This window comes from Agelaius phoeniceus, chromosome 4 (genome assembly GCF_051311805.1).
Source record: "Agelaius phoeniceus isolate bAgePho1 chromosome 4, bAgePho1.hap1, whole genome shotgun sequence".
In the NCBI taxonomy this organism is placed as follows: Eukaryota; Metazoa; Chordata; class Aves; order Passeriformes; family Icteridae; genus Agelaius; species Agelaius phoeniceus.
The window spans coordinates 44,569,530-44,594,395 of NC_135268.1; the positions used below are offsets into that span (position 1 = coordinate 44,569,530).

Here is a 24,866-nt window from a genome sequence, read left to right on the forward strand (position 1 = left end):
TAATCAAATTACTGCCTAATTTAAAAATCAGTTTACTTGCTTAATTAGTCTTGTCCCACTTTAGCATATGTAGAACAAGGCAGTGTAGACTAGTGACAGTTAAGTAATGTCCCTTGTGCAAGACAATCCACATTTCCACACTTGAAATTGCTTTACAATTGCAAAAGGACAGCTAAATTCCATAGATGTCTGTCCAGAGCCTGAATGCCTATGCTGCTATTGACTAAAATAAACAAAGCTCTTTAAAAGCAAAACCCCCAATAACTGTCTTACTGTGTCTGCCCTAATATACAAAAAGTGATGAATGTGATTGTTTATTGATTCAACCTTCACCGATCAAGTCTGAAAGTTTTCTCAAGCCAGACAAAAAGTTTAATTTGCTTTTGTTACAGATAGACATACCTATTTTTAATATCAGTTTATTGCCTTCCCCCTGCTGCTCCTGCTCTAGGCACAGTGACCATTTCACTGAAGAAATGTTTGCAGCTACTTGCAATGTTGGGATTTTGTTTAGCTGCCTTTTATTTTACATAGAAAGATACAATGGCAATGGGTGTGGTTTTTCATATTGATTTGCTGCACACATAGTTGAGGTCCCTCACAAACACTGAGGGAGTGGTCTGATTACTTAGGTTTGTTTTTTTCCCAGGTCAAGTAACCATCCATATATATTTTTCTCTTCAAGTTTACATAAGAGATTTATGCAGCTTTCCTAATTCAGTTGTGAAAAACAAAATTGTTGCAAAAAAAGGTCAATATGTGAGCAACAAGAAAATCATACTTAATTTTTGACTATTACTGCATAGCCTAGTTCTAGAAAAACCACCTTCAGTCTTGGCTTCTAGTAGATTTACTGTTTATGTAAATACAAAGAGTTAATCCAGTTTACTATAAACTGAATTAAATAAGGTGTTACAGAAGAGACCAAGCTGTTTGGATGCTGTCGTTTAAATGGAAAAAAAAAATAAAAAGTCAGTTTGAAAAGAAAATTCTTCACCTTTACTGTTTCAGGAACCCATGCAGTGAAGCCCCATCCCATTTCAGAGGAAAAGAGAATGTCATCTCCTGTGTTAAAAAGCAAAATTTTGGCAGTTAATGAGGACAGGAGAAGGCAGGAATTTGAATCTTAATCAAAATCAAGCAGTAGTTCTGCAACACACATGCAAGTCAGTTTGCTTTAGAGTCAATTACAAGTCAAGGCTTTGCTTAGAAGCAAAATTCCAGAGCAGGGTCCATAGATGTCCTGGAAAATACCTGCAAGGAAAGCAGCAAGAGTAAATAAAAGATTCTCAGTGGAGTAAGCAGGCATGATGGAGAGTGGATGGACAAGCAGCAGGTGAGAGCTTCAGGCAGGCTCCACAACTAACAATTAAATACTCCTTCCTCCCAGCACAAGCTCGTGTCCTGCTTTCACACAGCAGCTCCTTGGGCTACAGGTGCAAGGAGAAAAATGCAAAGAAAAGGTTGGATTTCACCTCAGTGGCTGGCAGCAGCAGCTTATGGCAAGATCCTGCTTATGGCATGGATCATCAGATGAACTCTTCTGCTTTTGGAGGACCAGAACTGTTAGTGAGAAGGGCACACCCAAGCTCTCTGAGCAGTAAAAACCTCTCATCCTTTGGACCAGAAGAACAAGATGAGCCAGGAGTAATGCTCAATCAAAGAACTGGCACAAGCCACAGTTTGCCTTGGGAAGAAAACTGCAGATATTTATAATGCATTTTGTAAGAAGCTGGCTTTGACAGTTAAGAGAGTCTGAAAACTGAACCTACCAGTTGGCCAAAGGCTGTGATCTAGAACCAAGCAGACCATGTGGTTTTTCCCTTGAGCTCTGCCTACCAGTTTTTCAGACCATTGTAACATGGCAGAATCAAAGATTTTAAAGGTCCTTTGTAACTATGTCTGCTCCCACACAGTTCCGTACGGGAGAGGACAATAATTAAAAAGGAGCTAGCCTGTTTACATACCAAGAAGCACTATACTTAGGACATTTCTGATCTACAGTGAATCAGCTCTGAATTACATTAATTGTATATGGGACAATCTCAGTCTAATCTGTTTTGCAAAGTTTGTTCTCCTAGCTCAAGGGTTACACATGAGCAATAGAAGGATCCCAGTAGTGAGACTGCCTATGCTGGAGATTCTGCATTTAAGGTAACTCCAGTCTTTGCTTAATGTTTTGTACTATTAGTCTTGTCTTTCTTTTAAACTTGCTAAGTTTTCTCTATTTGGCAGATACACAGTGTAGAAAAAAAAAAAACAAAACAAAACATCCCTATGTTTTTTTCCTCTTTATATTTCAGTGAAAATGGGTCATCTCAGTAAGAAACATTTTTTTTTTGTCTGCACTAAAAAAGATTAGATCACAAGCACTGAGTTGTAGCAAAGCACTGCCATCTTGTTTTTAAAGCGGAACTTTAATTTAGGTACCAGGATTAGACATAGTCCACTGTTTGGATTAGACATAGTCTTTTCTCAGGCTACACCTACCATCTGAATTGCACCAGTATTTAAACCTTTGAGTAGTTACATATAATTTGCATCTGCTTAGTTTCCAAAATGCTACATTTACATTTCTGCAGGAGGTGTACATGCACCATCCCCTGAGAGCTGGAAACAGTTCTCTTAAGACAGCCATATCCAGCTCCATGAACCTTCATGCCTTCTGTGGGAGCCAGGTGGGAAAAAGAAGTAAATGTGACTGGATGGAAAGGAGAAAACAGGGAAGGGGAAAAAAAAGTGAAAGGAGCAGGAGCTAGTCAGGAAATGTCAGAGGAAAGAGAAGTAAAACAGCACAAGAAGACAGACAATAGTGGCAGGCTATGAAGATCTAGCACCTGCACTATGCTCCTCTACTGACTCTTCCTTTGCTGTCAGCTGAATCCCCAACCAAAATGTGCCTCCTCATCTGCAGCAACTGCTGTTACCATGTATTTTCAAATTATGCTGAGAGACAGTAGATCTAAATTGATCCTTTAAGAAAAGAATATTGAAATCAAAAATACATATTATCTCAAGCAACTGTTCTTCAGATTTAAAATCAAGATAAGTTACATTAGAAGTATACTCAGGCTGTGAAGTGGCCAGAAGCATAGAAGCCATTCATTCCCATTTCTTTTTGAATCAGATACACTCTCTTTGTATGATCCCAAAATTCCCTTTGCAGAGATCCCTTCTTTTGCTCACTGCACATGATGGGCTGCATTCCTGTGAAGAATGAGAACAACATAACAAAGGAGAAACCTGTTCCAGTTTTCAAGACATCTCTCTTACAAGAGAAGGGATGATGTTACAGACCAGTCACATCTCAGTACACACTAGGTCCACTAAACTCTCACCCCAGCTCTGCCAGGTGCTGCACAGGCAGTAGGTTGTGGTGTCTAGCTGGTACCCAGTCTGTGATAGCAGGGGTTGTATTTTGGAAGTACTGATCACAAAGGCAATTAAGACAGTGGGAGCTATGCTGCAATCATATAAAGTACTGTAAAGTGAATCCTAATTTTTTTACATCTCACTTAAGTCTCTCAAAACTATCCAGCAGTCTTGATTTCAAACTCTGTACATCAGAGCTCCATATGTAACACAGGCAAAATATTCCCTTACTTTTCTCATTATGAGGAAGATAAACTAATGCAAAAAGTCTAAAGCTGTCAAAGAAAGTTGATTTAATTTGATCCCAGCAAGTCTTCAAGGATCATGGAAGGGAAAGCACCATAGGGAAAGTGATAAAAAAATGCATCACTTCAGTGCAAGGTTTGTTTGGTTCACAAAATAAGCAGGGCTTAGAGCATGCTTAACATAGACACCCCCATGTTGGCTGAGGCATTGACTTTGTGAAAGGGCCAGCACAGGGAAAAACAGGAGATGTGAGTGTGTGATTAAGAGCCCTGTAAGCACAGGGCAGCAGGTTACATACAAGCACTTACTATGATTCTGGTGTTTTCTTATTTTGTAGTGCTTGAGTGTCTGAGCTAGACAGGTCAAGATTTTAATTTATGAGAATGAAAGACACAGCAGACTGTGGCTTCCACGTGTCTGTGCAAGAAAGAGAGAAAATAAAAGAACTTGACACAGATCCCATTTACTCAAGGTGTGCACCACAACCTCCCACCATGCCATCTGCACCAGCCTCTGCTCTGCCAATGGGTCAAGCATACATTTGCTTTGTGAAGATCTTCCCTACACCTTTGCCCTCCAAAGCAGCAACCCACTAATTTTCTCCTCCAACCTCTCATCAGACTCTATATTTATTTCTTCCTCCTGAGGCTGCTCAGTTGATTATCTGCCTCCTTCCTATCAAGTAGCCTGCAAGTGCAGTGCATGCCCATATCATTCCAGATAAACATCCCAGCCACCCAAATGGGTTTGAAAGGAAGCCAAGTGACTTTGCCTATCCCCGTCTCAAGCTCCCACTTTCAATAATGTCTGTGTTACACAATATCACAACAACATACCAGCAGCACAAATCCTGCTTCCCACGGCCCAGGTGCCAGGGCTACCTGCAGTCTGAAACACCTTCTTGGGTTTTTTTAATAAATACCACACTTTTTTTTTTTTTTTTTTTTTTTTTTGGCTTGGCTCTGAGTGTGCAGAGCTGGGCCAGCACCTCTGTCTGCTACATGGGGGTTAGCTGTCCTTGCCAAAGGAATTGTCAGCCACAGCATGACAGGTGACAGCTGTTTCCTGTTTCTGAAAGCAGTGTTACCAGCCACACCATCCCTCTCCTTAATTTAGAAAGCTGTTTTGTTGTCATCTGGTTCTACGCTTCCACATGCAGGCTGAGGGCTGTAACAGGAATAAAAGCACTGAGGTTACACGACACCCACAGGAATTGTTTATTGTAAACATTTCCCACAGACTAAACCCAACAGGTACCAGCAAGCAGTCCTGCTCCCCTGCATTTTCTGCTGTAACATGACAACAAAGGAGCATGCTCAAGAACCACTATATGGAATGAGGTTCAATGTTACCTTGTGGACATTCTATGTTTGCAGTTGAAGATTCATGCCAAATATACTTCTCAGCTCTGAGTATCTGCCAAGTGGATTCTTACAAATGGGAAAACAAAGAGCACTAGCAGAATTTTTCTCAGCATATGGGATGAAACCAATCTCTGTTACTATAAATTACAAAGCAAGACCAGAGCTAATATCAAGGATTTTTTTTTAATAGTCACCTCTTCTTGCAGTTTCTAAAAAGCACTCTCAAACCTTTAAAGTTTTTGAATCTAAATTCCTGGTTACAACTGCTAAAATATGAGGGATTTTTTTTCTGGTATCCGCCAGTTCTCAGAGGCACTACCTTCTGTAGTGACATTTATAGATGCCAGTCCACAATCTGTCCTATGCAGACAAACACCCACACCTGGAGTCCTCAGTGGACCCACATGCCTGGCAAGTCAGAGAGTCAGAAATGCAGCAACAAACAGCAGTAACAAAAGAACAATACATGCTGCAACACGTACAGTGGAGCTGTAAGTCACTACAAAACACCAGCCTCCACTGTGTGTGTAAAAAAAGTTCTGAAAGAGGCACAAATTTGAGATGAAATGTGATGATTGCAATCCTAATAGAATTCAGTATTTTAACTCTGTACTGTACAAGGTTTAGCAACCTTATTTCAACATGGTTTTTAAACAAAGATATCTAATCCAAAAAATAGTATCCATAACTTTGTCTTCTAGAAAGGTACAGTGAAAATTTGTTTTTTCTTTTCTTTTGAAGACATAAACCATCTAAAAGGATTATTAAGTAAAAATATGGGAACTAGTAACCATTCCAGTTTTTCCTTTAGGATACTAAAATTTCTAGTTGGGTTTGGTTCTGAAAGCTTCTAAACAAATTATGTAAATTACCTATCCTAAGTACTTGGTTCACAACAACAAAAGGAGTTAATGATTATATTACTTTTAGTCTACTAAAGTTATGCTAATGAAAACACTAATCAAAGATTGCAGTCACATTTTCAGTCCTTGCCTGTTGTAGGTGGATTGCATGGAGCAATAAGATTTATAGCTTTATCATGACACAACATATATAAGGCTGAACTCACTCAGTTGCTAATGAAATGTGATCTGGGGACTCTTGCACCAGCTGGGTGATGATTAGGGCTTATCACAGATAGGTCTAGGAAAAGGCTGGGAAATACTTAAGCTTGTTTTGCAGTTGCTTTGAGCTCTTAGGAAAGGAGCAATTTCTCTACAACATCAGCCTGAAGTTTTCTGCCCAAACAAGAGAGGTAATGATAATGTTTTTAACTGATTTGCAAGTGGTAGGATTATATGAAGTCTGGCAAAGTCCTATCAAATCTTTCTGGTTTAGTGCCTTTTAAATTGTGAGATGGGTACTTTGTCTTCTCAGACAGCTCAAAAAAAATGTTAATTAAGCAACTGACTTCAGAGAAACCTTGCAAAACTTGCTCTATATGATGCCTCTTGACTTGAAATTCTGCTTTTAATAGTGGCCTGCTGGCACAACAAGCAACTCTGCATAAGTTTCCCACAGCAAAAAGAGCATCCTAAATGTAGTTTCTGATTATGGGAATGGCTCCATATAAACTATAAGCAACTGGGTCACTCAAACATCTAAGTTATTGAATATTTTTTAAAATAAATGTTTTAAGAAGATAGCTCCTACCCTCATAAAAATAAATACTTTAAAAGCAGAGGAAGTTCAAAGTTAAACTCTGACTTCTAGAATATCTTGTCTATACATGATATCAGCTAGGGGAAAAAAGGCAGGAAAGAATCTACATGAGTAGTAGAATACCTGTCTCCTTAACACAGACTGTAGCTCAGCTGCAGAGCAGAATTCTGTTTAAAGCCATTCTGACTTCAGAGGGCTACACACTTCCTACTTCTTTCCTTGGTAAGGGTGGTCTCCAGCTCCTCTCTAAAGAGAACTGCTGCCTGTGAACTGAAAACTACATAATAACTTTTTAAAATAAGTAGTTTTCATGAACTGTGAGATTTCAAATTGGGTGATTAAATGAGAGGTTTTTCAGAGTGGATTGGAAAAGTAAAACATCAAATATAGCAGAGCACAGTAGAAAAAGCTTCTCCCTGATTTAATTTTAAGTAATTTTTGTTATAAAATACACCCAAATTTGATTATTTTGTAGCCTAAAGGAAAATTTCTTGAGGGGGTTGGTTTTTTTCCATGAATGTTTCTTATTCAGGTCAAATTCAGTCATTTTTGTCAAAGAAAGCCATTTCCTTTTCTATTGAACCAAAGGCTTGCATATTTAAAATTCCCCTGCAAATGGACAGTGGGTTCTATGGATTTGTTTTTGAAAAAAGCTGCTCACTTGTATCCCAGAAAGTGTTCATGATATTGAAAGTATGTGTTTAGGTATGGCAGGGGGCAAGGTTAGGCTCTGTTGTATGAGTGTGGTGGGGTTTTCTGGAGATGGTGGAGTTTCTGTGTGTTTGGTTGGTTTTTTTTTTCTCATGGCTATTTTACACAGTTGTAAGACTGTACCTGACAAGCTTTCAACATCAAAGTGCTCAGAAACACTTCAGAGTAGTGCTTGTTTTAGAGATGCAAGTACACAGAGCCAGTCTGAGCTAAGGAGTCACCCAGAGAATTGCTAGGTCAGCAAAACTCCTGCTTACAGTTCAGGTCCTACTTCTTCCCTAGTGATGTTACCTTCTTATCACACTCCCTTTGAAATAATTTCATTCTGTATTTGACTTAGGGTAAGAAAAAAGAGTCAGGAGAGCTGTACCTAATACAAGTCCTTTAAGTGCCAGCATTCTGCTGACATACTAGCCAAGAACTAGTTGAAGAAACAGTTTTGTTCTTTTTGTTTAATACTGCCACTATCCAACTGGAAGTCATATGACACAAACCCACACAGAGCTGTATCCCAGACCAATGCATGTGAGCAGTAACACTCCCAATACAGATGCTGGGGCTGCCCTTGGTGCTCCTCAGCAGGGCTGGGCTGGGCTGGGTTAAAGAATTCCATGACTGCTTTCCTTTGGGCCTCTACTGGAGGCTACAGTGCCTCCATTCTGTGGATTCTGCCCAGTGTGGAAGGACAGGGCTCAGTGCTCTCTAGAGCACTTCCTTGAGGAAACTCAAAGCCATGCTACTCTTCTCTGGAACTGGCTGAGGACACTGTCTATCCTTTCCTTACTGCTAACTATAAAGCACTGCACAGAAAAAAAGTTCAAAATTAGGCCAGAAAGAGGAAGAAACAGAAGCATAAGTTATCATATTTTTCTGTGGATTAAATAGGTTAAGTCCCTTTTGAAGATGAGGGCAAAAGAGAAGTGAAAGAGTAACACAAAAGTAATAATAACAACAAAAAGAACAACTTTTTAAAGTGCTTATTCATGAAGGCTTTTGTCAAAAAGCACAGAAAAGCTGCTCTTAGTCTGAGAGAGATTGTCAAGGAACAAACTGATGTTGCCAAAGCTTCACTCCTTACTGCTGTTAACTTTAACTCTCTTGGAACAGAAGAATTTCGGTTAGGGGGAGGATCTGGAGGCCATCTGGGCCCTTTCTCATGGCAAAATTACTCTCAAAGACAAATCAGTCTGCTTTGGCTCTTATCCTGTTGGAGTACAGAGACTCAATGTCTTTCCTGGACAGCCCATTCCAGTGTTCCCTCACTTTTCCTGCAGGAAATTTAGATCAATGTGGTGCTATCACCTTCAGCCTTTCCAGACTCAGACCAGCAGGTTTCCATTGTCTTTGTTTTCCATAAGGTGCACCCTGTGAAGTGCAAATCTAATTACAGCCCAAGTACTAGGCTAGTGCAAGTGGTTCTGTTTGTTTAACTAGGATTCCTGATAAAGGTTCCCTGGAAGCTCTGATAGCAATATGCAGTTACCTGGGCTGGAGCTTTACCACCCTCTGCAGTGGGTGCCAGGGCTGGATGTAATGTGCCATAACGTGCCATCCTCTACCCTTCCAGATCCTGACCCAGTGGCTACAGCTGCACTCTGGCTGAGCATTGCATGGCTCCCAGCAAAACCACCCAGCTAGAGGCAGCAGTGACAAATACTACTGTAGGATTTTAACATGCCTCAGAGAAGCGAATTGGCATTTGGCTTTGTTGAAACACATCTTAATTTTTTTCTTCTCCCTCCTTACAAATAAGAAACCATTACGACATTAAAATTAGTTACATTCTCCTTAATGAGATTAGGAATATGGCCAGAAGTCCTACTTCTAGATGAGAAGAGCACTAAGGGATAAAATGTGCTATCCTGACTACCCTGTGCTGAGGGCCAGATAACTTGGAGCATCCTGTGCCCCAGCTTTGCAAAATCTTTGCAAAAGAAAAAATATTACAAGGAGCATGTGAACAGGTGCTCAAATACTTGCTGTAGCTTTGCCACTAAGGCAGAAACAGTTTCAACTAAGATTTCTTATCCGGAGCTTTATTTTTGAAGGCTTTACTTTTACTTCTGCTCTTACCTGGCTGGCTGTGAATGCAAACAGGCAGACCTAGACATGCAAGTTAAATGTGCTGTCTTCTGGGAGGATTATGAACTTTCCGTAACACATTTTTCTAGATATCTTCTTTTTACACATTTTTTACGCAAAGAGGATTTTTACACAAGGGGACATAAATATTTCAGTGGTAAGCATTGTATTTTAAGATTAGATAATTTCTGATACCTATTAATATCTTCCCTATCCCCAATGCAGATTAAGGATTTTACATTCCTCTATTCGGTGAAGACTTGCCGAAGTGCAGCACAGCAAATGACATGTTTTACACCAGCCTGTGAGGGCTACGAAGGGTTTGCTGCAGCTCACCTCCCTTCTCTTTGTTGTACAGCACTTCTCCACTGGCAGTGGCTCAGCTCCTGATGGAGGAGCACAGCGTTCCCAGCGAGGTGCCAGCAGCCCTGAAGCGCCTGGCCAAGTGCATAGTGCGTGGTTTCTATGGTGTGGAGTGCTCCCTGGCCCTGGACGTGCTGATCCGCTACCCCTGTGTGAAAGAGGAGGACCTGTTACAGCTGCTCAAGTACGAGCGCAAGCAGCTGCGCAGCGCCCTCAACGTGCTCAGGGCGGACAAGCTGCTGAAGCTGCGGGTGCGAGTTGAAACGGGGCCCAACGGCAAGAGCACCAGGCACAATTACTACTACATCAATTACAAGGTGCTGGTGGATGTGGTAAAATACAAACTGGATCATGTACGCCGGAAAATAGAAGCAGAAGAGCGGGATTCAACTACCAGATCCTCTTTTAAATGTCCATCTTGCTCTAGCACGTACACAGACCTTGAAGTCAATCAGCTCTTTGATGCATTTACAGGTGTGTTACTTATATTGCTTATTTGCTGTTATCTTAAAGAATAACCCTGATAGCACAAAACTGTTTCCTAAGTGAACTTTGCAATAAAAGCACGTTTGTTAGAATGTGCTTCTTGTTTGCTAGTGGACAAGGGCCTGAAACAGGGGATGCTGGGAGGTGAGGAAAAGAGAAATGCTGCCTCTGTAGAAAATGCCAAAAAAAAGGAAGATTAATCTTGAATATACGAGCTGGGGTTGAGAATCAGATTCCAGGCCTCAGCTTTGCTTTGAACCTGGTTGAGTAATCTTAACTAATCCATGTCTTGTGAGTCTCACTTCCTCATATGGAAATATGAACACAGCAGTCTTTACTCTGCTTTGAATCTCTTAGTTAATCCATTTGTGTGGTCAGTCCTTCTGACTGACGAGTTGGACAAGATGGGTAAAACCATTTGCAGTCACCTACTGTAATAAGCTTCTTGCAGCTCAGTGGCACCAGAGCAGAGTTGCTCTCCTGGGCTGGAAAGTTCAGGCTCCTCATAGGTCAACATGACACATCCACCCACAGCAGAACTGGTGTCAGAGCTTGTGGATTTTTCTTCTCTAAAATCAAAATAACTAAATAGTGTGTTAGTTCAAAATTAGTCAATATGGCATCATGTGCAATACATTATTCAGAGCACAGTACTGTGCTGACATCTGGGTCATGAGATCTGCAAAGGATGCCAGAGCCAGGCAGAATGAGTCTTATATATGACTAACCTGAAATGCCAACAGTGAAATTTGTGTCCTGCCACTTAGCAAAATCATCCCTTTTTTCTAAATTGAGGGGCTCTGTCAAGTTACTGAAATGCAAATATTGAAGCTGGTGATATAGTTTCACAAAATAAGCTTGAAGTTTTGTTTGTTTTCCTGAAGACATAAATATTGGTTTTAGCATATGCCTTGACTATGACACAACTAAAACCAGATACTACTTATGCTTGAAAATGTCTTCTGTTACATTAAGAACTGAGAAGATGAGACTAGAGAAGAAAAAAAATAAACTGATGATAGTATATGTCTATCCATCTTAAATTTCTCTCCCAAGACATTTCTCACTTGCATAACAAGTGTATAATACCAGTCTGTCTCAACTTTGCCTGTAGAATCACATTCCCCTAGTTAACGTCAACAAATGGACATCTATGCAGACATTCTGGCTTTATCCAGGCTGCAGGCTGCTTAACAACATCCTGCTGATCTTTTTGCATTCTATGAACATGAGAATTCCCACTTTGGAAAATGTTGCAGAGACTTTTCGCTGCACTTACTGCAACACTGAGGTAGAGGAAGATGGCTCGGCGTTTCCGAAGCACGACGCTCGAACGTTGCTGGCGAAGTTCAACGAGCAGATCGAGCCTCTCTTTGTGCTGCTGCGTCAGACCGAAGAGATTGTGCTGCCCTATGACTTGCTGGAGCCTCAGCCAACAGAAATACCAGAATTATCAGAAAGGTATGAACACCACCCTAGAACTTCTGATCAATGCAAATCCCCCCCAACAACTTACCACTTGTAAAATCTTTGAAATACTGAACTTGCAGCCTATGTACTCCATTCTGCTTTGTTCAGTACAGTCAGCTGTTTAATGAAGAAATCTGTAATATTTAAGGCATCCTAAATTATTGCTATACCTTTTTAAATTTTTAATGCATTTTTAAAGTCATTTATTCACCAGATTACTCCTTCAGCTAATGTTCATAGCCCTTCCTATAAGAAAGTAATATTTCTCTATCAGTGTGCTTCATCCAGAGATGCACTACTGAAGAGAGACCTTGCAAAAATCAATGGTTCAGAACCACTTACCTCTGAGAGGTAAAAGGGAATGTAAATTATTAGAGCACTTGTTAAAGCTAGTCTGCCAACAAAACACGGTTTTGAGGGTTGCTTGTTTGTGATTGTTGTTCTGGTTTTTTTAAACGGGAACTGGGGTGGGGGGAGGAGGTTCTTGCCTGAATTCTACCTCTTCAAAATGTGACACCTCATTCAGCTTTGATCCAAAGCTGGGCTCAAGTGTGCTGGAATCCTGCAGCCGCCCTGAAAAATGGGCACACAGAAGTTCTGCTTTTGGCCTTGCATACACCCAAAATTTAACTATTGATGTCCAAGACTCAAAGCAAGAGAAGAAAAGAAGAGAAAAAGCAACTGAAAAGCAACCTATCTGGTTGTCACAGAGCACTGTGGAAGGAGCAGCAACAGCCACCAACAATAGTGTTGGTAAGTTTAGTGAATTCACCAATTAATTCTGCAGCCTTAGTGTAAATAAAGCTTTCCCACTGAAAATGTAGTGAGCTTGGTTTAGAAGATACTGTTTCAATTCTGTGTTAGTGGTTATCAGACCTTAGTTTCCAAAATCTAGTTTTAAGACTGACTGACATTATATTCCTAAAGCCAGAGATCAGGTGTGTCCTAAAACTTCTGGCTTTAACCATGCAGTAATTAAGTGCTAATTTTTACCGTGGAAAGCTCTCAGAAACGTCTGTTATTTTCAAGAGAATTCTAGGGTGGGTAAAAAAGATCCAGAGTAGAAAAAAAATAATCTATGTAGGATGCCTATGTGGTAACTGTAAATGCTTGATCCCTCTAACACTAAGTGTTGTGTATTAGGAGTAAATGCTTCTGAAGAAACTGAAGAAAATTTTAAAGAAACTGTCACTGATAATGAAATCATCAAGACTCTTCTGATCCATGAATCCAAGTCATCATCTAGCACAGACCAGGCTCCTATTGTCAAAAACAAACTACATGGATCACTCAGTGATAGCAGTGAGTTTGAAGAGGATGCCAAGCACTCAAGAGGAGCAGGAATGAAAGTAGCAGGCAGCAACTTTGAACAAGAGGAGGAACAGGAAACTCTGGATCCTATTTTAATGGTAGCTGGCCAGCCCTGCTCATATGGCCAAGTTAGTGAAAACCCAGAGCTTGTGTCTCTCATGACAAATGAAGAGAGAGACACTTATATAAAAGTAGGACAAGAAATGTTCCAGTCTGTCTTTGAGTAACTACTACTGTAAGAATATCCAACCTTGTACAGAATGCATGAAGGCTTCTGACTTATGTTCTTCAAAGTTTACCACTGAAGGGTTTTGTTTGAACTTGCTCTTAAGCAAGATGGTAATCCTGTAGTAGGTAACTACAGTTCAAATATTATCATTGCAGCCACAGCAAGTGTTGTTTGTTGTTGTAATGCTTAGACTTTGTGGATGATGTAATTAGTTTTGGAGCATGAATCATTTCAGGATACATTTGGATCTGATTAAAATAACATTTGAAAAGTAGTGATGCAATCTATAATAAGAAATAAATTATTCCACCTCTCTCCCAGAAGTAACAGTTACTTCCAGTAGTGAAAATGAGTCCAAATCCAGTATGAGTTGGTTTCCTTCCATATGTGTGTTCCACTGGTTTGTTAGGTCACTCACAGTACAAGTGTGAAGGACAGGTGTCACACAGCAACATCCTTGCAAGGGAAGAGCTGTTACTAAATTGCATTAGCAATAGATGAGAAGCAACTCTGCCATCTGAACTTTCATCCTAAGAATAATTTTTCCAATTCTTTTTACTCAGGGCACTACAGAAGTGTCTTGAATGGTGAACTGTGCAAGGGGCACTGGACAGTAAAATATAGTTTCACTTTGGTCCAGATCAGTAAGGGAGAAGGAACATACCAAGCACAAGACTCTGCTTCTCCCATCTCACTCCCATACTCCCCAGTGTTCTTTTTAAGCAAGAAACAAATTCTGCTTGAAATTAACTACAAAAGTAGAGCTGGGCATTAGGCATAAGTGAGAGTTCAACTTAATCAGGAGTTCTACTACTTGAGCAAGGGCTAATGAAAGTAGACTAGAAGGGCACAAAGTAAAACACAGGAAGTTCTCTCTGAATGTTAGGAAACACTTAACTGTAAGGATGACAAACACTGGCAGAGGTTGCCCAGAGAGGTGGTAGTCTCCCAGAAGGAAGATACTCAAAAGCCACCTGGGCAAACAGCTCTGAGTGGCCCTGCTGGCACAAGATGACCTTGAGAGGTCCCTGTTGACCATTCCATGATGAAACAGTAGAGAGTAGGTATGACCAAAGAAATACCATTTCAATGCATTTTTCATGTATCCATACTGTTGGTTCTGACAGGTAATTTTCTGTTCAGTAGCTGGTGTGGGGCTGTTTTGAATCTGTGGAAAGTGTTGATTCTCAGAGCTGTTTTCCTTATTGCTGAGCAGCACTTGCACAGAGTCCAGACTGCTTATCACCCTGTGCCCACAGCAAGGAGGCTGGGGATGCACAGTTAGGAGGGGACTCCACCAGGACAGCTTCCCCACGTTGACCAAAGAGCTATCCCACACCACAGGGCATCATGAGCATATAGAGCCCAAAGAAGAAGGAACAGGGGACAGTTGGAGTAATGGCATTTGTCTTCCCACGTCCTTGTCATGCATCACAGAGCCCTGTTTTCCTTGAAGTGGCTTAACACCTGCTTGCCATTTTGCTTTGTTTGCATGTGTAGCTTTTGCTTTACCTATTAATCCTTCTTTCAACTATGAATTTGTTTTCAGTCTTCTACTTCTCTCTCTGAGCCCACTGGTTGGAGAGTGAGCAACCAGCTGCCTGGTGCTCAGTTGCTGGCTGGGGTTAAATCTATCGTTCCAGCAAAAGAATTCAGGAATGGAGGGTGCTTAGGTTCTTTCTTAAGCTTAGAATTTAATGATTCAATGTATAAACTAGCCTTATTTCAAAGCTGCACACAATCTCACTCTACTTTATAGCAAATGTCCTCTTTTAGATCTGAGTGATTCTTGTGCTTAATTAGTAATTAGAAGTTTGATTGTTTCAGTGTCACAGCTTTGCCTTTGTCACAACATATTTTCTTGGTCCTTAAAATGGTAACTTTTTCTGCCCACAGTAGTACAACCAGTGTAAAGCCTGCAGAGTAACTAAACTTCATAAAACATTTTGCTAATCTACCTTCATTCTTGCACATGAGAGGCATGTGACCATAATCTGCCAATTCAAAATTTGTTCATAAAACCTAGAGACACTCCAAACAAACTAGAAAAAAATCACAGAAGAATTACAATCTCATTTTATTTAAACTTCAAGCATATTTAGGCTTCACCATCACTATACTGTCTCCCACAGTATATAGCCATATTATCATACTAACCTCAAAAGCAATGCAATCCTGAATTAAAGATAACCCGTGCTTTTTAACTACTTTCATAAAAGCCTTGTGTTTAAGGTAAACAGAATCTTTATAATGGAGCAGATGTGTTGAATAAGCTTCTTCTAGCTCAGTTTTATGACTTAAATGCTATTAGCAATTCTGACCTGAAAAACTGAACAAAGTTTTCCAATCTACTTTTCTGTAATTCTACTTTACCTTGAGACTCCAGGATGTGCTGACTTCAACTGCATTTTAAAACAATGACTTTGTAATGAAATTTAGGAAACTACAATTAAAGTCAAACATTTTAGAACAGATTCTCCAGACCTTCAATTGCAGCAATTTTAAGTTAGCCATGAAAAGATATTAACATTTTCAGACAGGTTTAATCCTGTGAACATCAAAAGGATTCAGCAAATGCAGAAAAATACAGCTGGTTTCTGCAGTAAAATATAAACCTGGGGTATTAATCTCAGATAAATGTGCTGATAGAAAGGAATTCCACAAGCCATGAACAGGAACTTTTTTGTTACAGACAAGCTATACTCTAGGCTATAAAGACAACACATAGGTATGTACTGTGTCTATACCTTGTGTTTTGAGAAGGTGGAAGAAACTTGGAGAATTTGTTGTCCCAGGAAAATGAGCAGTGTTTCTTGTAAGAGAAGAGCAAACTGCTACAAGCATGCCAACAAGCCAATTAACTTCCGGCAACAAACTCAGCATACCAGTTTGTAAGCCAAAGAAAATTTTTCAAAAGAGAAAACTTACAGACAAGTCCAAACTTTATTTAAAACTACCATTGTGAACAATTTTAAAATTACCAAACAAGTCACAATAAAAATAAAAAATTAAGACAGAAAAAGAACAGTGCAGCAAAACTGAATAGAAGTGGATTCAGTTCCAGCCATTTAAACTGCCACAGGCAGAAGATCACATACCTATCCTAAGAGGCAGTGTGTTAAAAATTTTACATTTTTATACACTTCCAGAATTCTGGGAAATTAGTACTGATCTTTATGCATTTGTATACATAGAGTTTATTAATGCAGACATCTTCGGGTAATTCTTATGCAATTTGAGCTCCAAAAGTTTCTGTAAAATAAGAATAAAATCATTGTCTAATATCTACAAGGTATCAAACAGCTCATTACCACATTTCAACTGCTATTTCATCCTCACAAGCATTTTGAGCCACGGCTTACTTGAACAGCTACAGCCATCCCCACCATGCAGAGCTTAAGAATGGCTTAGAGCTAGCTACAACTTAGGTGTGGCATGGCATTCGTGGTCAGACTGTTCCCACAGCAGCCCTGCACATCAGCATCCACCAAATGGGCACAACAGGCTTGTGCTGCCAGAGTTGTGACAAGCAGAACACTGAACAGGCAGTGACCAAAACAGAAGGAAAGATGCACCTTTTCTCACACTTCATTCTGGGAAAAAACCTGTGCTACGACTGCATATGCATTAAATGAAAAGCAGGTTCATCAGCTTATACTATTTGAGGAATTGGAAGGAAGCACACTAGCAGAAAACTGCTACTATCAGAATACACAGTTCATGCCCTTTATATATGCCATGACTGTACACTCCACTGGAGAATCACAAGTCTAACAATAAAACAGAAGTCTTGAATACTGTAATTTTGTCACAATATTATAGAAAAACCCCAATTTACTTCAAAATGTTGAAGTAAAACATCAGTTATTTGTACCCTTACACACTTAAGTGGAAGCAATTTATCCCATGAGAGTATGTGACTTAATTTCTGACTGAAAAAAGTTTTTAAAAAGCCCACAAAAACCATTTTCTCTGACTTGCATTATCAATGTATCTGCATAAATAATATTTCATGAAAGTGAAAAATTTTATTGCTATCATACATACTGGAACTTTTTTCTACCACATGGTATACTTCACATGAAAAATACTTTCTTTCTCCCTGAGATGTTTTACTGTTCTGAAAAGTCTCTTGAATGTTCACAAAAGTATAAGTGTCAGGAACTTATACTGAGTGTTATTAAATCAGATAGGAGCAATTATAATTTACAGTGTTATTAAACCCAAGCTTGTGAAACAAGAAACAAAAATACCGCTCCATTTGAATAAGTTTCAAAACCATTATGTTGTGACATCCACTTTAAATATATTAACTTTTATGACTTTATCAGCCACAGAATCTAAAAAAGTATACAGAAGGGAGATGGACAGCAAGATAAAATCCCTTCATATCAATGCAACACTTTCAAATGCATAACAAAACCCAATGTTTTTACTGCACTACTGTAACTGCTTACTTCAATCAGCGATATTTAAATTCTAGCACTCCAGAGTGTTTCCCCAATATGTTTACAGAATATAGAAAAAAATTACCAGGTTCTTTCAATGTTTGGGCATCTCCGACTAATTCTTGATCTTGAGTTCCACCTCCATCCAGTAATTCATCAGACAAACTCTTGGTTTGGGCCTCTGTTTCCATTTTCTTCATTATATCTGCCTTTGTAACAGAAAAAGCAAATCTGAAAATTCTGGATAATTCTTGCTGCTGTCTGGGTAACACAGACATTTACAATTACATATGCACTTCTAAAAAACAATTGCACAAATACTAGCAAAATACCTCTGAATACACAGCAAGTTTGAGGGGCAAGTCTTCAACTTTCACAAAGTCATCTTCATCAGATTTTTGACTTACATTTCCAGAACCAGGTTCCTGTTAATAAAAATTGTGGTATTTAGGAAGTGCTACTTTGTTTTCTTTTCACTCCAAAACTATTAAAGTATACTAAAATCAAATTTGCAGATGGAAACAAAACAAGACTGCAAACCAGAAATAACACTGAAATAAAAAAAGCTTATAATTTCTCTTGGATGGATCTTAACTGAAATATACACACATATTCGTTCACTAGCACAGGTGACTCTGTATCAGGGCTGCCAGCCATGGAGCTTTCAGAACTTGCACCAGATTTGTTTTCTGCACATGTGGTATTTGGTGTTTGAGTTTCATTCACTGCCAAAGATGAGCTTGATCCTTCAGTTTTCACAGTGGCTGTTAGAGAGGATTCTGGGGAATTGGCTGTTAAAGCTGGTGTATTCTCCATGACACTGAGGTAATGATGCACAGCTGCAGCCATATCTTGTTCACCTAAAACCACAGAATTACATTTCAACTAGGAAGAGACAGGAAAATATTCTGAATGTACAAAAATTTTTATTCTTTTAAAAATTATAATCCAAAGCTACAAATAAGCAATGAAAATGAATTGTAGTCTCTTAGACAACCCAAAGCTGATTGAAGTAAAACATCAGTTATTTGTACCCTTACACACTTAAGTATAACCAATTTATCCCATGAGAGTATGTGACTTGATTTCTGACTGAAAAAAGTTTTTTTAAAACCCACAATAAACAACTTCCAGAACTAAGTGACCTACTACAAAATATTCATTCTAGGTATGAGGAGATACAATACAGAACAGTAAATACCTTAATATTTTGCCACTCTAATATTGATTTTTAGTCTACAAAAAAAAGGCCAAGAACAAAACTAATGTTTGCAACAGAAAACCACAGGGAAGGTGGTAATAACAGTTACATTGGAAATAACATTCATACAACCCAGTAATGCTCCCTTCTTTTGATGGAAAAGCATTTCTTTGCTCTTAATCAGTTACAACATTACTCATAGAAAAAAAATTAAAATAGACATTTCAATAACTAGTAAAACAGTAGTAGCAGAAAAAACAAGTACAAGACAAATCTAAACATCAAAACATTGTAACACATATTAATTCTGATACAATTGTGTGCCAAGAGCTGCAACAAGCAGCTAAAATTCTTGCTCATGTCAAGCATCAAAAACTGCATCTACCTAAGTAAGATTATTCCATGTTTCCTCTTTATAAGGTTTACTGTGTCAATATCAACACAGGTACATCCAGGCTACTGATACAGTTCCATGAAAAAGGCAGTCCAGTAAATTTGATCATCTTTCTCTTAGTTACATGCATCACAGGCACTATCCAAGACAATTCTCACCATATGCAAACTCATATGAAAGTATTACTGCATACAGGGCTTACCTTTAGCAGGCTCTTGTTCAGATGATGAAATTTCACTACTTTTTGGCTTATTCAACTCTTGGTTAGAAGTCTATTGGGGAAGGTAAAAATGAGTTAGAACAAAATTTTACTGATCAGCTTCATAGCTTATTGGCTAATTTACTAACTAGAAACACACTGTAACACTTGCTCCATGAATTTGTCTTTTCACTTGTTTGAAATAAAGATGGCAAGTTCTACTTGCCAGCTGGTCAGTAACAGTTTACAAAACTATTAACACTGATAGGCGTGTTTTATCTGAACATTTTATTTTCACTGCAGCAGTTCCCAGGAAAACTCTGGTTCCACTTAAAAGATCTACTGTTTTAAAGTAAAATGTTCCAGTTACATCCTCGCCTAATGGTGAGCAAACCAAAGCTTCAATAGATTGTCAGTCTTATTTAATATATGAAGAACTGACAATTCTCCAAAACAAGGTCACACATATTAAAATTTTAAGAAAACTAACAGTGAAATGACAATCATACCCAATAACATTTCACCATTGTTCCAGAAATAATTATCACAAAGGGGATGAAACACAAACAAAAGACATTCTAGAATACAAGTGTGAATTACCCCCAATTGGAACTTGATCTCAGCAAACACAAAGAACTAGTTGAAGGTTTAAAATGATGTTTTTTTTGAAAGTTTAACTTCTCACTTGCAGCTTAATATTTTTTCCTCTCTCATAGCAGATGTAAACACTAGTTTAGTCTCTGTCCATCCATCTACTTTAGCATCAGCTGTAATAAACTCAAGTGAGGAACGCATTTTGCATGTAGCACCTACTGGAATCATACAATTTCTTGTATTATTCTTTTACTTTCAATAGTACGAAAAAAGTGCAAGAAGAAAAATGAGGCACACAGATATATGTACTGAAAAGGTGTGCACTGGCACGTGTTTGTTCTGCTTTTACAATTTTGTTTGTACCTGTTCATTTTCAGTTGTTTCACTGCTTGCTTGTAGTGATGTTTGCACATCAACAGGTCCTTCCTCAAATTCTATTTCTTCATCTTCATTCTCATCTTCTCCACTGCCATAGTTAGTCAGAGCCTGGGTTTCTGCTTTTGATAAACCTAAAGGCAAATCAGTGTAAAACCACCTTTGAATTGCCAAATCCTGTTGGGGAATTTAATGCAATGATATCCCTTACTTCAAAACATTCTTTAAGATTAAGATACAGTAACGACTCAACTTGCACAGATCTCTATGTTTCACATCAGCTATATTATGAACAAACACCCACGTTGGTGTGAAATGTCAAAGTTATTAAACAAGTTGGTGCAAAGAATGTAAATGGTAAAGGAATCCAAGCCAGAAGTAGCTGGTGTCAGACAAAAATCAGGACAATAAATAAATAAACAAATAAATGCAAGCTTTACTTTTAAAGTAAAAGCATATTTTAAAAAGCCACATTGTTTAAATTAAAAACCGCATAAAATTTGCACAGCTTTCACATCATTCAGGTTAAAGTCTGAGAAACTTGGAGTTCAACTGAGACAGGATATATAACCTAATGAATCCACTTCTAACATATTTTTACAGATCTACTGATTATGAAAAAATTTACTTCCTCAATTGGAATATTTAACCCTTGACATAACACTAGAAAATACAGTACTGCAAAACTTTCACTGACAAAGGACTGACTATAAAATCTGTGAGAGAAGGTGTTACATAGCACTCACTACTTCATGCAAATCCTGTTGTAAGATTACCTGGTCAAAACTACAGTGGAAGCACTGAGTAATCAACTATATAAAAGTTTCTTACTTATTGCCACTGGACCACTTTCACTTTCCTCATCTTCCTCTTGATCAGATGCATCAGATCTAATATTTTCAGGCACTCCGTTACCAGCATCCACTTTTGAGTCCGGCACTCGTTTAGCAGTTTCAGTCTCATCCTTGTCCTAGGAAAACATGGAATACTGTACAATTTCATGTTTATGTAAAGACTACACTAAGGTTTCTGCATAAAGGGGCTGTTTCTCAGGAGTTTAAAAGTATCTACTAAAAATCTAAGTAGTTTAAGTAGTCCTTACAGCCTTGAAATGAATACAGCAGAAGAATACTCATTAACAGAGCATCAGAACATGGCCCTGTTCAGACACAGCTTTCAAGGACCTAGTAACTGTTGAGTATGTCATTATCTGCAAAGGTTAACACTGATCAGCATGCTAGGTTAAAAAACCCTTTCAATTAGATTTGTCATTATCAAGAAGACAGACACACCTGCCTTATTACCCTGCAGCAACTTCCCTGCTCCTCCTCAATGAGGAGTAAAAATATTCCTAACTGCAGCTTCTCATTTCTTTAGCAAAATATCCTCAGCAGTCTCCCTACTGAATAATTTGCTAAATATGCTGAATGAGAAAATTCTGCATTCCTGTATGAACCTCAAAGTAAAGCCCTGAGTTTGGCTCTAAATCTCGAAAGGACTTTTCTACACTACAACAACTGTAACAAGTGATGTACAACTACCTGCTTTAACTTCCAAAGCAGTGTGACAGAAGCTCTAAGCCCTAGCAGAAAGCACTGGCTCCACTCCCACACATGCCTACTCCTATACCTATATCCATTTAGGATAGCAATCAACATTCTGCTTGGTATATATACTTGTACCATTCCCTTGACTGGAGAAAGCTGAACATTCCAGCTGACCATTTGAAACTTCATACACAACATATCTTCCCAGTGATATCAGTGATTTTCAAAAGAAACATGAAAAGAAAAGGGACAAAATCTGAGCACTAACATTTCATACTCAGAGCACAGTCAGGCTGGGACTCTGAGAACTTAAACACCACATGTCCCAATTCAGAACATCTACATTCTCCTGAAGATGGAAAGTAAATTAACTTATTCCATACCATTAAAAAAGAAAATGTTAACTGCTATAAATAGTTAAGCTGGCCTTAGAAACGCAAATTATAATTTACTTTGTAACTTTGATAAAATAAATGACTGAAAATAACAGAAAGGAGATTAATAAATTTCTAAAGACTGGAAAATGGGCTGCTTACAGATACTTGATTCCTATGACAGACAACAGTAAGACCAAGTGACCTATGAAATTATCTGAGGAATAATGACAGTTGAAAGGCATACACATACTTTGTCCTCATCGACATCTTCAACAGAAGAACAAACATCCACCTGGAGACCTTTTTTTGCCTAGAAGAAACACAAACTCTCTTCAATTCTAAACTGAAATAACTTGGAAATACTGAATCAAACTATGGCTTCATGAAAGCCAGGCTGAAATGCTGATCTTACTAAGAATTGCTACCTTAAAACAGCAGGAAGCCACAGGGACTTTTGTACACACAGATGTCTTCAAAATTTCAGAGTTGCAAGCATTAAAAAAATCTGTGCTAACCCTTCTTATGTAAACAATTATGTTTATATTGGGCTAAACCTACAGTCTGTGGTTGAATCATATCTAGCACATAGAATTAGATACATCATGGCAGGGGGGTTTGAAACTAGATGATCTTTAAGATCCTTTCCAACTCAAACCACTTCATGATTCTAACTCTGATCAAGACAAAGAGCTGTGTGTTCAGCAGTTAATTTGCTGGACTCAAGAGAGTCAGAAAATCAAGCAAGATCAAATATGTCTGCATCAGGATTCCAGAGTTGAGGGCTGTGAAAGACCATACAGAGATAATTGCACAGGGCTGTACAAAGTAACCAGGACCTCCCACTTCTGGCTCATCTCTGGCTTTGTTGAAACTGAACCTCCGCCACAGCAATGAGGCAAACATTGACTTTAACCCTAATTTTGTCTTCCAGGAGAGAAGAAATACAGAATCTAAGCTGGCTCCATGCTTTCTCATAGCAGGTACAAACTAACTCTTTATGTAACAAAGATACATAAAGACTTGGTTTATACCTGTTATGAGATTGAGTTTATACCTGCTCTGAGTTGCCAATCGATAACTTCAGATAAAACAGGAAGTCATATCTAAATCTTTCTGGATTCAGTGTTCCTTTGGCCTCTTTATAAGGCACTCCACAGTCTCCCTCATACCAGCCATACTATTGAAATATCTAAATTTATTATCTTGAAGTATAGCTGGTGGTATATACCTAAAAATACTTGTAGGACTTTATAACAGGTTCAAAAAAATATCTTTTGCTGGCATTTAAAAATTAATTAAGGGTATGTTTTGGTATTTGTGTTTCTAGAAGAAAGCTGAAATGACACTGAAATCATAAATACATGAACATGATCTGGTTTATTATTTGCTTTGTAAACAGATCATGTAACTTAAACGCAGCTATGCTCCCAATAAAAGCAATACTAAATTTAATAATGTAAATGGTGTGAAACCTAGCCAAAGCTTGCTTTTTAGAGCAAGAATATGTCCTACAGTCTCAAATATTTCTGAAAACATTATATATATTTTACACATCAAATCCAGAAACTGATTCTTTCTGCATATGCCAACAAACCAACTACATGACAGCTTCAGAGGATTTACTCTTATTTTTTTAAAGATGATGCAAGGAAACCAGCAGGCAAACTAAAGAGATAATGAACTGGGACCTCCAATATGACAAAATACTTAGCTGGGTGTAGTAGGGCCATGCAAAACCAATACACTGGGATAGAGTTATACTTCTTCACAGTAGATAGTATGAGGCCGTGTTTTCAATTTGTGTTGAACACAGGGTCGACAGTGCAGGGATATTTTCATTACTCCTAAACATCATTCCACGGAGTCAAGACCTTTTCTGCTCCTTACCCACCCCAAAAGCAAGAGGTCAGAGTGCACAGCACTTGGAAGAGGACACAGCCAAGGAAGATGATCCTCACTAACCCAAGGGATGTTCCACACCACACAGCATCATGCTCAGCATATAAAGCTTGGTGAAGAGTGAGGGAGGGGGGGAGATCCAAAGTGATGGTGCTTGACTTCCCACGTCACCATTACGTGTGATGGAGACCTGCTCTCCTAGGGGTGGCTGAACACCTGCCTGCCTATGGGAAGTGAATGAATTCCTTGTTTTGCTCTGCTTGCATGTGCAGCTTTTGCTTTACCAATTTAAGTGTCTTAATCTCAGCCCACGAGTGTTCTCTGCTTTACCCTTCTGCTTGTCTCCCCATCCCTCAGACGGGACTGAGTGGTTGTGAGAGGCTCAGCTGCCTACTGGGGTTAAACTACTCAATGGCCCCAGGTGTTAAAACTATTTTAATACTTGTTAATTCCTTCGTATGTTCACACAAAACCATTAAGACATTTCCTCTGAATTATGAACAAAGTCTATACAATTAGACATCTGTAACAGATAG

At 38.8% G+C, this 24,866-nt stretch overlaps 2 protein-coding genes across 15 annotated transcripts in view; one reads left to right on the forward strand and one right to left on the reverse strand.

The window, feature by feature from the left end:
- The first annotated feature begins 9,811 nt into the window (after positions 1-9,811).
- LOC129120873 (general transcription factor IIE subunit 1-like) lies at positions 9,812-13,482 on the forward strand. The gene is made up of 4 exons (XM_054633681.2): positions 9,812-10,274; positions 11,546-11,747; positions 12,283-12,509; positions 12,900-13,482. Exons 1-4 carry the CDS (start codon positions 9,827-9,829, stop codon positions 13,292-13,294), a joined length of 1,272 nt encoding a protein of 423 aa, XP_054489656.2. The 5' UTR covers positions 9,812-9,826; the 3' UTR covers positions 13,295-13,482.
- Positions 13,483-16,220: 2,738 nt separating this feature from the next.
- PCM1 (pericentriolar material 1) overlaps positions 16,221-24,866 on the reverse strand; it is a 40,546-nt gene continuing 31,900 nt past the window's right edge. For 11 of the 14 annotated variants that reach the window (XM_077177480.1, XM_077177481.1, XM_077177479.1 and 8 more), the window contains 8 exons: positions 22,682-22,741; positions 21,339-21,477; positions 20,496-20,641; positions 19,542-19,611; positions 18,354-18,604; positions 18,077-18,169; positions 17,830-17,953; positions 16,221-16,548 (listed from right to left, as the gene is read on the reverse strand). In XM_077177480.1, coding sequence (XP_077033595.1) covers positions 16,523-16,548; positions 17,830-17,953; positions 18,077-18,169; positions 18,354-18,604; positions 19,542-19,611; positions 20,496-20,641; positions 21,339-21,477; positions 22,682-22,741 — 909 coding nt within the window. In that variant the 3' untranslated portion in view covers positions 16,221-16,522. The remainder of the gene's footprint in view (positions 16,549-17,829; positions 17,954-18,076; positions 18,170-18,353; positions 18,605-19,541; positions 19,612-20,495; positions 20,642-21,338; positions 21,478-22,681; positions 22,742-24,866) is intronic. The other 3 variants (XM_077177482.1, XM_077177477.1, XM_077177475.1) reach the window with 1 other exon arrangement.